Source organism: Canis lupus, chromosome 14, assembly GCF_011100685.1.
Source record: "Canis lupus familiaris isolate Mischka breed German Shepherd chromosome 14, alternate assembly UU_Cfam_GSD_1.0, whole genome shotgun sequence".
Lineage (NCBI taxonomy): Eukaryota > Metazoa > Chordata > Mammalia > Carnivora > Canidae > Canis > Canis lupus.
The window spans coordinates 27,196,077-27,208,959 of NC_049235.1; the positions used below are offsets into that span (position 1 = coordinate 27,196,077).

At 33.9% G+C, this 12,883-nt stretch overlaps 1 protein-coding gene across 4 annotated transcripts in view; it reads right to left on the bottom strand.

The window, feature by feature from the left end:
* The window catches only part of VWDE (von Willebrand factor D and EGF domains), a 97,461-nt gene that overhangs the window by 33,910 nt on the left and 50,668 nt on the right, over positions 1-12,883 (bottom strand). For all 4 annotated transcript variants that reach the window (XR_005369475.1, XM_038556956.1, XM_038556958.1 and 1 more), the window contains 7 exons: positions 11,921-12,140; positions 10,159-10,296; positions 4,594-5,163; positions 3,091-3,186; positions 2,914-3,009; positions 1,411-1,506; positions 755-850 (listed from right to left, as the gene is read on the bottom strand). Coding sequence is in view for 3 of the 4 variants with exons in the window: in XM_038556956.1 (XP_038412884.1) it covers positions 755-850; positions 1,411-1,506; positions 2,914-3,009; positions 3,091-3,186; positions 4,594-5,163; positions 10,159-10,296; positions 11,921-12,140 (1,312 nt within the window). In the remaining variant the exon portion in view is untranslated. The remainder of the gene's footprint in view (positions 1-754; positions 851-1,410; positions 1,507-2,913; positions 3,010-3,090; positions 3,187-4,593; positions 5,164-10,158; positions 10,297-11,920; positions 12,141-12,883) is intronic.

Sequence of the window (12,883 nt, forward strand, 5' to 3'; positions counted from 1 at the left end):
AACCCAGACTTTACCTATCCTCCAAGGTCTACCTCAATACTATTTTCTTCCAAACTGTACATGTCAGAATGAATTTCTGTCCTCTCTGCTTCCAAGGAACTGTGCGTTAATTACATTGCCAATTATAATCCAACCTGTATCATAGTCTTTTTAAATAACTGTATCCTAAGTCTCCTTCACTAATGCTATGCTAGTTGAAGTCAGGGCAAACATCAAACTGATCTTTGTTTCCCCCTTGCATCATGCTTCACACATAGTTGGCAAGCTATAAACATTAAGTTAAATTTGTGAAGTCATTAGATCACAATAGATTAGATTACACATAGATACCTGCAAACATTGCTGGCAAAGAAGTAAGCCTGATATTGTGATAAAGAAACAGAATAATGTGATGGTGTCACTTAACTCAATTGCTTGAATGTTTCATGAAACAGAATGTCTGTGTTGTGATTAAAAAAAAAAAAACTTGAAAGAGATCGAGAAGATGTAGCACAGATCCGTTTCTCTCCACTCTAAGGCAAGTGGATGATGGAAATAAAAGCCCCCCCCCCCCAAAAAAAAAGAAAGAAAGAAAAAGAAAGGTATTGGTTGGGGTGGATAACAGTAAAGCTGAAATACACTCTATGGTCTGAGACAAGAAAAAGAACCAAGATAAGAGATAGGGTTTTAGTAAAACTTCAAATTAATCTTATCATATTAATTTTAAGCTTTAAATTTGTTTTAACTGATTTATTCATTGAAATATTTATTTTACCTGTACCACAAGTAGGTCCATACCAGCCAGGCTTGCACTGGCAAATATCTGGTGTAAGACATTCACCTCCATTTTCACAGTGCCTGTTACAAACCACTAAGGTCATAGAATAAAAATAAAAGCAAAGTAAATTAGTCTTGGAATTGGTTATATTATTGGCTCTTACCTAGCTAGCTCATAACTGCCTATCACATTTTCTAATGAATGAGATCAGAAAGAAAAATAAAAATAATTTATTCTTTGGCTTTAAATAGTCTCTGATTCTCACATTCAGCTATTTTTTTGCTAATAGATATGGGGAAAGAAGAAAATCACTGAACTGAATGGTAAATAAGAGTTGGCTATTTGAGAAAATTATTAGTTATTAATGAAAATAATCATAGATATAAATGAAACAAGATAAACTTACATGCAAATCAACAAACTGAAATTCTTATTATCTCAAAGAAATGGTCAAGAAGAGAGTTGCTAAGAACAAAATTCTTTATCTTAGTACTGGCACCCAGGGCTCCTGGTGGTATGCAGAATGATAACTGTCATAATAAATCATTAATGTACGTTCTATAACTAGGCTCTGGGTTTATCTTAGTATTAAAGCCATCAACTATTTAAAGGAGCAGTTTCATTACATTAGGCTGCAAGAGAGTTCTGCTTACTTGTTTCACACCTTGGTCCTATAAAACCGTAAGGACAAGTGCAGAGATTTCCAGCCAAGCAGGTGCCACCATGTTGACAAGGTGGGCTACAATGTTCTGCAGACACAGATTATGTTATTATATCAGCTATTAGGAAAAGGTCAGTTTATATTTACAAATCATAGCCACAATAAACTTTCTTGTAAGAGCAATTTATAATAAACTCAGTTCTCTTTTATTTTTTTTTAAAGATTTTATTTATTTATTCATGAGAGACAGAGAGAGAGAGAGAGAGAGATTGAGAGAGAGAGGCAGAGCCACAGGCAGAGGGAGAAGCAGGCTCCATGCAAGGAGCCTGATGTGGGACTCGATCCCGGGACTCCAGGATCATGCTCTGAGCAGGAGGCAGGTGCTAAACCGCTGAGTCACCCACCCAACCTCAGTTCTCTTTTACTATGAAATTTAGTTCTGTGGGATTGACTATTCAGGTTTATACCCTAAAAACACCAGCAAATCATCAGCATGTTTGGGTTAGTTGGATGGAAATATACCATCTTAGGTTTCTTCTGAAAAGTGAGACTTAGACTTACATGTTCCTGCCCTAAAAATACAATACTCCTATATTTCCACAATTACTTTCATATGCCATCAATATTGAGTGTTCTATTAGTTCACTCTCTACTGAATTTAATTTGTTAATTTGTACCTACGCTTGACATGAAAGTATTTAATGTAACTTAGTTTATTCATAATTATTGTACCATCTATCAAAGTGTGTTCTTTAAAATGTTATATTAAAAATAACAAATGTGTTCTTTTAAAATATTAACCATTTTTAAAATGCCATTTCATAACCTCTCCAAAGATTGCAACCAAAATAATAAAATTATATGGCTAAAGACATGTTATTAAAAATCACTCTTCAGGATTCTTTTTACTATTTAGTATCTTCTAACTATTTGGATTTAGCACTTTCTTGGAGCCACATTTGGCAAGTTATTCAATAATCAGGTGTCCTTTGCTTGAAGCTAAAATATACGTAGGGATATGGCACCTTATAACTAACACTCAAAAATATTACTTCCGAAGACAATTTTACCAAGGACAAATAAGCTATTACTCTTTGGATGTCTAATTCTCTATTTTTAAGTTTTCAGAATCTTCAAATGAATTAGTTTTAAGGATGCCTGGGTGGCTCAGCAGTTGAACAGCTGCCTTTGGCTCAGGGCATGATCCCAGTGTCCTGGGATTGAGTCGCACATTGGGCTCCCTGCGGGGAGCCTGCTTCTCCCTCTGCCTGTGTCTCTGCTTCTCTCTCTGTGTCTCTCATGAATAAATAAATAAAATCTTTAAAAATTAAATAAATTATTTTTAATAAACATTAAAAAGCTTAGACTTCCCCACCAGCATTAATGAGCATATATTAGTATAAACACAGTAAAACTGGTTTATCTTTACAAAAAAACTTTAAAGAAAACAGTTTTATTTTGGATCTGTTATTTGATTTTTAATTTGAATTATCACCTTCATCACAGGTTGCACCCCCATGTCCCGGGGGACAGTCACAAATGTTAGGCTTGATACATTTTCCATGGTTTTTGCAATCAGGATGACATACAGCTGCGTAAAATAAAGCTCATGTTTTAGAAATGTCAATTATCAATTAAATTCATTATGTGAACTAATGAATACCATACCTACCAGTTTGGCAGTTAGAACCAGTGTAACCAGGTTTACATTTGCATATGTTTGGGGCTACACACTCCCTGCTTTTTCCACATGGGTGTCTACAAATGGCTGCAGAAATGAAGGGAAAAAAAGCTGAATTATTGATACAATATATACATGTTGCTCATAGACTTACAAGGAAGATCAAATTCTCTGAAATTTGAAAATTTTGAGGCTGCTTATTAAGCAATAACATCTGCATTTATCCATAAAATTTTTCCCTTGTATTTGTTTTACTACTAGAGTGACTGAGAAACATGACTAATATAGTCAGAAAGAAGTACCATATGTGGTAATTACTCCCATAGCAAAGCCTGACGAAGGTGGCTGCTAGCCATAAATGGGATTATAGTCTTCTTTCAGAGGTCTGTAAAGTTTCAGATACTAATCAGGTAAATGTTGGTAAATGGCAGGAATAATCAGAATATAAAAGTGCAAGAGCAAGATGCTAGGAACACATCCTAAGTTTATAGGTTTGTATTCCTTAAGCTTCTTTAACTCATGATATATTCTATTAGGCATTTAACATTTTTCTGAGGTAACCCAAATGTAAGTGATTGTTTTGTTTTGTTTATTAATAATATTTATAATTAATTATAAACATGTAAGAATTGAAAGTTGTTATTATTATCACTATTCCTACAAAAAAAAAAAAAAGAAAGAAAACCAAAAAAACAAAGTAATTACTCTTAGTAATACTGGGAACAAAGAAATACTCCAACAAGCTCTATTGCTTAAGTTGGTCTCAAATAAATCAAAATACAAATAACACAAAACAAATAACAAAATAACAGCAACACAGAAAAGCTTCTGCAGTACCAAAGCCAACAATTTGATTTGCATCGAAGAAAACAATACTGATAATTGTGAAGAGTAAACGCTCCTTTCAAAATTAAAGTGATGCCCAACTTGTTTTATTCTCAAGAGCTAGAGGAATTACAGAGAAATCTAGTTTATGCAAATAAGTGAATATGCCAGAATTAGTAATTTAAATTACTAATGGGCTAAATGCCCACCATGAGCTGAAAAGAACCCAGACCACAATGTCATTCACATCCTTATTTTATCTCTTTAGCTGCTTAATGCTAGGCAAGTGAGCTAGCCCACTAAGGCTCTGCCTTCCTATCTGGACAATGGGAAAAATAACACATAATATGTGGAGTCTTTATGCATTATATGGCATACCTGACAAAGAATGTTTCTATAGACCTTGGAACACAGAAGGTACTCAGAAAGTATTTATAATATATAGTTTTAGTACTATTTGATATTATTTAAAAAAATAACTCAGGAACACTCATGTTAATATTTTTTTGAAATATGAAGAGTATTTATACAAATAATAAACAAATACAATGAATAGAAATTGGTGTAGAAATTGGTGAACTAAGTGAAGTAAAAAGAAAAGCATCTCTTAATTACTTAAATGTGAACCAAATAGTTTTCTTCCCATCTTCTGAAGAATTTTCATACTACCTCTGCAATTGATACCATCTCCATAATATCCAAAGGGGCAGCGTCCACATTGGAAGTGACCATCTGTGGTTGGCACACAAGAAACACCGAGAAAACAAGGTGATCCAGCACAAGTTGATATTTTCATCCATCCAGGCTTTTCTGGCAAAACAGTGATGGCTCTAGTAACTGATGAGGCATACCTATCTTTATACTGCGTGTAACTTTGGGCAGACCTGTTAATTTGAGAATTATGCCCTCCTGCCTCTGTTTGGATGGTGCTCTGTATAAAATCCTTTACTTCACCAGGGGAATGATTTGGGTTAACGCTTAAAGAATTATGGTTGTTCATGGAAACTCCCAATTCCTCCAGACTGAGATTTGTACTGATAGTATGATCCATCTGTTCAAAGCCTGATATTTGATGGGAAAGAACTTTCTTTGAATTATTCATTTGAGTTGTAACTGATTTTAATGAGAAGTGTGAGATGTTACTGGGTGTGTCCAAGAACTTCTTGACAGTAGGAGGACTGTGGGTAAAGTTTGCCCCAGATGGTGAGTGATCTGTTGATGGTGGCTGAAATGCTGTATCTAAAGAACGAAAAAAAGAAAAAGAAATGTCAGTCAATAACATTTATTAATATTCTGCTCTTCCCATAGTATTTAACATTAAGCAATTAATTCCTTCATTTAATGTCTATCACATGTATACCATTATACTAGGAGTTGTATAGTAATAAGAAGTCACCAATCAGTTCCTGCCTTCAAGGGATTTGTAATCCATTTGGATATGCCAAGTACATAGAATGTTAAACATTGTAAAAGTTAAAGAACAATAACTAATAATTTTATTAAGAGTTAGAAATAGCCAACAAACATTTATTGACCACTTCATACACTGAGGCTCAAAGCAAAGGAAATTACTCACAATTCATAATAATAATCTGAAGCAAAAAATTTTTTAAAGATTTTATTTATTTATTCATGAGAGACACATGGGGGGGGGGGCGGGCAGAGACACAGGCAGAGGGAGAAGCAGGCTCCATGCAGGGAGCCTGACATGGGGCAAATTTTAAATTATACAAACATACTATGTATAATTCTAAGCTAAGAATTTGAAATCTCAAAGAGATAAACATTTTTTTTTCAAATTATAAATGATTAAATTGACTGAAGAAGAAACAGAGGAGTTGATAGAACAATTGCAAGGAAAGAAACAAAAATATTTTAGAGTCACCCCCAAATATGATGCCAAGACAGATGATCTAATGGAAAAAAATTACCAAATTATCAAGGAAAGAATATTTTATAAAACTCTTGCAATGCACAGAAAGAGATGAAAAGTTTTATAAACAATTGATCAAGTGGCATAATCCTATCATCAATACCATTTATGAAAATACATAAGCATTTTAAATGAAATACTAGCAAATCAAATGCAGCAGTGTAATTACAGACTCTTACATCAGGATGAAATAGACTTGTATCTCTACTAATCGAATTACATATAATTGCATTATAATATTAATAAAGAGAGCAATATAAAATGTTAAAAAGTAATTTGTTACAATTTTCTGCTGAAACATTCTGAAAAAGTTAGCCTAATGAAACATTAACAGAAATAACAGCAAGTAATAAATGATGCTGAAAAACCATTTGATAAAATTTGAAAACTACTTCTAATTTAAAACTAAAGAGAATTCTTAGAAAGTAACAAATAAAAGCATCCTTAACTGGGTGAAGGTTTTCTAGCAGAAACCTATGATGATATCATACTTAATGGTGAAACGTGAGAAGAATTTCCATTAAAACCATTAAGAAACAATTCTCTCCCTACACACTTTGCACTGGAGGTCCCAGCCGTTTCAATGAGGGCCCAAGTTTGAGAGCTGGAACTCTGCAGTCAGACTATTCAGGTTCAAATCTCTCTTCTTTTACAAACTCTATAAATCAGAACAGAATACTTAACTCATCTATGCCTCTGTAAAGATGAGTAATATCCATTAAATGGAAATCATAACAGTTACTGTCTATAACTATTGAGAGGACTGAATGAGATAGTATATAAATAATATCTAACGCTGGTATACCATGAATACAGAATAAATCATAATTACTACTATAATAAGAAAGTAAATAAGAGTTAGAGACAAACTCACTGTTGGCAAGAGGTATTACCTATTTATAAAACAAAGAAAGAGAATAAACTATAAAAACAGTGTAAATAAGAGCGTTTAGTAAGGTAACGATGCATGAATACATTAAAATCAGATAGCTTTCCTATATTGCAGTAATCAACAATGATATCTTTCAAAATAAATGTGTAGTGATAATTTTGCAAGATGAATAGCTAATATTACAAAATGCAAAAGCATAAAGAAAACTAATGTAAAATGTGTAAGGTCTTTATGAAGACAATTAGAATATTTATTGTATAAATCAAGAGTTATAAAGATAGTACTCTTTAGGAAGAGAAAAGGCATTATGAAATAATGAGCTTCTTATAATTTTTAGGGTTTGAGCTTATGTTGAATGACCAGGGAGTTATAAAATATAACTTTGAAATGGTCACTTCCAGTCATAAGCTTCTCTGAAATCATCTTAAATGTCATTTGTTCATTATACAACATGCATCATTTTTCTAGAATATAAACCAAAGGAGTCAATGGATTAGCAAGAAAAAGAATAATCTGTAAACTGTATTGTATAATCTTAAAAAGAAAAATCCCTACGGAAAACTATGTTGGTCTTCTTGGAAATAAATGGGAGGTATTACTCATCATTAAATTTTAGCAAGATCGTTACTTACTAGAGGCATTTCCATTTGTTGACTTAACATAGCTCTCTCTTTGTATGGCATTTTTACCATTCTCTTCCTTAGTTTTACTTTTGTTAGAACTTGTCAGAACCACAGTATGTGTAGTAGATTCATGTAAAATCTGTGTTTCAACTATGGATGTATGCATGAAAAACAGACTAAACTATTACAAAATCAAAATACTGTAAGAACATACAATAAAAACGTCACTTGGAGGGCTGCCCGGGTGGCTCAGCGGTTTAGCGCCTCCTTCAGCCAGGGGCCTGATCCTGGAGACCGGGGATCGAGTCCCACATCTGGCTCCCTGCATGGAGCCTGCTTCTCCCTCTGCCTGTGTCTCTGTCTCTTTCTCTCTCTCTGTGTGTCTTTCATGAATAAATAAATAAAATCTTTTAAAAAAATGTCACTTGGAATGAATGCTTCACAATTTAGATTACAGAGCTAGTTTAAATGTTCCTCTTCAGCAAATCCATGCGTTATGGACTGAATTGTGTTCCCCCAAATTTATTTATTTATGTTAAAGCCCTAATTCTAAATGTGACTATATTACCTTTAAAGAGGTAATTAAGGTTAAATGAAGTAATGAGTGAGGTCCTATTTCAACAGGACTGGTGTCCTTTTAAGAAGAGGAGGAACCACAAGGAAGGTGTACAGGTGAGGACACAGTGAGAAGGTAGCCATCTGTCAGCCATGGAGAGAAGCCAGAAACCAATCCTGCTGGCACCTTGATCCTGACCTACCACCCTCCAGAACTCTGAGGAAATGAATTTCTGTTGTTTAAGTACCTTATCTGTGTTATTCTGTTATGGCAGCCCGATGTGAATAACAGATGCTCCGACGGTTTACAGCCACACAACCAATTTCATCCATCTGTGTTCTCCCAGAGAGTTTTGTCTTTCATGATATTAACTCCTATGTGTTTCTTTCATTTTCTAGTTAGCAGCCTCAAGAATAAGAACTATGCTGCATTTCCTTTTATAGTCAGTGACTCTGGTGTCTGTTATAAAAACTAACCAAACAATACCAACAATAAAAAAATATTTTGTATAGGCATTTTCTTAAATACACAAATGTCTTGTACAGAGTTGAGAAATTTATTAATCACTCATGTAATGGGAGTTGGTTCAACCTGCTTTTGTCTTAAGTTCCACTTGCTATAGGTTTCATTCAGGGAATGAGTTTCTGTGAAAGGCAGATTTTAGATCACTTGAGTTCATAGAGTGAAGGGTATGATACTGTTGAGTATTTGGGACTGTGTATGGAGGGAGAAATGTGAGTGGCTGAGCTCATAGGGAACTTCCCTTACCATCCTGCATTAATATCTATTTTTCACCAAAATGGGGTCTTATTTACTTAACGATACCAAAATACGGTTCTTTGACACTGTCTTCTATAAATAACTTTTCTCTTTTAAGCTTTTAAAATGTTAGCATCCACCAATTTTTGTCCTCCCTTCTCTTAGCATTCTCTTTGGGCAATTTCATCCAGGACTTATGCCGCTAAGAACTGTATCTTTACTTTAACCTTCCCTCCTGAGTGCCACTTGAAGTCACCTCAATCTCTATGTATCCATACTGAATGCATTCTTTCCCTTCCCAAATCACTCCTTCTTTCTTAGTTTTCACGCATGTTGTGTGTCTTGGTCAGCTCAGGCTGCCATAATAAAACACCAGAGACTGAGTGTCCTACCAACAGGAATTTATTTTCTTACCACTCTGGAGGGTAGCAAGTTCAAGATCAAGATGGAGGCCCTTTTGGTCCCTGGTGAGAGTCTCTTCCTGGCTCCCAGACAGCCACCTTCTCCCTGTGTCCTCACAGGGCAGAAAGAGAGTAAGTTCTCTCTGTTGTGTCCTTTTATAAGGATACTAATCCTATTGGATCCAAATCCTCCTTTATGATCTCATTTAATCTCAATGCGAATGCCAATTCTACACACTCATTTGCCTAAACTGAGTGCTTGGGACTTAGTAACTCTTTCCTTTTCCACATTAATATTAATTACAGACCACAGGCCATCAACTTGCTTCTTTAGTGTTTCTTTAAGACATTACCTCCTTATTCAAGGTCAGAATATCTTCATGTCTTTCCTATTTATTTGTAATATTGTCTCAGCTTTTCTTCCCACCTTCAGACTTGCACAGTTCCTCACCCATAAGTGGTCATCCTCTGTACATGTCTTGAGTAGACTTCTCAGATGTAAACTGTATCATGTTTCTCATGGTGTCTCAGTGATCTGGCCACTGGCTAGTTCTCTAGCTTTAACTCTTTGTAGCAGTCCCTTTTACCCTCGACTTTAAGCACACTGAGTTATTCATAGTGTCCAAGGTGTGCTGTGACATTACATGCCTCTCCACCCTTATTCAAGATGTTTCTTTGCCTAGAAAGCTTCTCTCTCTTGACTGGATACATTAGATTTAGCTGTAATGACACTTCCTTTTTAAAACTTTTCATTATCCCTCCAGGTAGACATGATTCCCTGTCTCGTATTCCTTCTATTCTCTCCAGGCACTTCTATCAAGACACAGAACACCATATTTAACTATGTGATTACACATTAGACTCCCTGGTATCCTGGTATTATACTCAAACCTATTAGGTCAGAGGGCATGTCTTATGTATTTTTGCATCCTCTGCATCCAGCTCAGTGCATGACACTTAAAGAATATATACCACATGAATGCATGAGTTAAAGAGATAATAGAACTGAGAAATTTGGATTAATTAAATGTAGCAAAAAACATTTCATGGCAGAAAATCGAGACGTTTACCATGACATATTTTCCCATCACCATAAAATCCTTTTGGACATGCACCACAATGATAGGAACCAAAGGTATTGAGACATTCTGCTCCTGGAAAGCAAGGCCTGGATTCACACTCATCAACATCCTCCTGGCAAGTTTTGCCTAAACAAAATACAGATTGAGAGTTTAAATTATTTATTTTAAAAACATCATATGTCCTATCAAGCACTCATTATTTGATTTCTTTTACCTAAAGATATTTTATTTTACTTTCCTAAAGACATCCTTATTTCTTTTACTTTAAGCTATGTCTTATAAATTCTGGAAAGGCTATCATACATTAAGAGGAATATACTCATTTTAAAATTTACAGCAGAATTAAAAAGTCATTAACTAGATTCTATTTAACATTAAATAAAGACCTTTCAAGTACATAAGATTTTTTTCTATAAAAAAGAAGATAAGAAGGCCATTAATATTTTAATGCAAAAAATTACCATATAATAGCAGCAATTTTTACCTTGTTACAAAAAGCTCAGGGAATTTTTTAAAAAGTTATTAGAATGACTGCCTGCTTAACTTAAGGACAACTTACTCAGTGCAGTTAATGCATTAGCCGTGAAAATCCATGAAAATTTTACAGCATGCTAGGAAAAGTTAATCTTTCCTCAGTAAAATTTTTTGAGATCAAGTATTGCTCTCTGAAATGCTTAAAAACTTAATTGAATGAATATATTCATAGTCATTTATTCATTAGAGTACAACATATGAATTCTTTAAATGTAGTCTATAGTTCAATAGTTCCAAATTATAAAATGATAAAGTTTTTATTTTAAGATTTTATTTATTTATTTGAGAGAGAGGGAGAATGTGAGCAGTAGGAGGAGCAGAAGGGGAGGGAGAGGGACAAGCAGACTCTGTGCTGAACATGGAGCCTATATAGGGCTTGAACTCAAGACCCTGAGATTATGACCTGAGCTGAAATCAAGAGTCTCACACTTAACTGACTAAGCCACCCAGGTGCCCCTATTAGTTTCATTTCAAAATGCTGAGAAAACTAGTAGACACCTAAATATCCTGCTTAGTTCTATTACAATGTTAAAATAGATGTCTTCAAGGAAAATATCAGCTCAATAATTGCATATTTACTTATTTAAAATTTATATCTAAAAAATAATAAAATAAAATAAAATTTATATCTGGAAATTAGAGGAAATATCGGTATGACATATAAAAAGCCTTGGGAAATTAAAAGTTGTCATTCATATACTTGGTTGAGATTTCTAGAATCAGACACTTTAGGATAATTAATGAGTTAGCAAATTTCATTTAATTTCAACTCTAACGTTATGTCATGATCTTTTTTTCATGATCCTTTTAAGTTAATGAAATATCAACGTTTTTAAATGATAATTTTTACATTTCCCATGGCAAATTTCCTTATTATTCCATACAATATTTTAATGGCAATTCATTAAAATATGTTTCTACCTACTAAATATATACAGAAGTGTTTGGGAACCTGCAAAATACTACATGGACATGGAATATTGCCATTAAAATTATGAAAATGGGAAAAATTATAAGAGTGTATGCAATGTAAATCATAAAAGAATATGGGTAGCAAATGTATTTGTGATGACTTTTACTAGACTTTCTAAATGTGTATTAAAATCTTTAGGACCATATACTTGCTTGAGTAATCTGCAGATTAATTTGTTTGCAGATTAATCTGCTGTCTAACTTGTTCACATATTAATTTCATTCACGAAGAACCAAAACTTACCTTTGAGTTCAGGTGGACATACACAAGAATAACTCTGAAATCCACTAACACATTTGCCAAGACCACAGGGGTTTGACTGGCACTCAGTGACGTTCACTTCACAAAGACTGCCCTGAAAGCCAGGCAAGCAGACACACAGGTACATTCCACTTCCTGGAGGAGATTTAGTGTCTGACACGCATAATCCACCATTCAAGCAATCACAAGACTTCACAGTCACCTTCAAAAGAAACAAAAAGTAAATGCTCTACTTTTCAATAAAAGTAACTTCAGTTTATGCCCCCAGAAATTGTGATAAGTATGCATGTTTATGTGTAAGTACGACCAGATCACAAGTTTTGCGAAAAAATTAAAAAAAAATTAAAAATACATATATATTTCATGTACAAGAGTATTTGAAAAGATAGTTTAATAAAGCAATTATGCCAACTTTCAAGAGCATAGCCAAAATATAAATGCTGGGGAAAAATTTTTAAATTTTACTAGATGATCGATCAGTTTCTATAATGCAAGCAACACAATTAGAAAAAAAAAATCCCTGAAGTGTAAAACAGTCACCAGTTATCCCAAATATAGAGAATAAACAGTCACTTGAATTAACAGGTTAACATGACAGTACACAATTGCGCTTCATACTACTACTTCTCTATAAATGTGTCCCAAATTTCAAGTGAATACAGTGTACAAAATACACTATTAATAGCTCATGACTGATAATACCAAAATAACAGTCAATAAAAAATGACTTTCCTTGAAGGAAAAGTATATAATTATCAATCTTAGGTTGATCATTCAGAGAGATAGACATGAATGTATTCTTTATCTTTTTCATAGTTATATACAGGCCAAAATGGTCTAGGAATTAGTCATTTAGCTCCATGCTCTAGACTTGAGACTCTCCCTAAGGTTTAAATTCCAACAAAAACAGAATTTTGGCAGTTTAATTTTTCCATGACGTTGAAT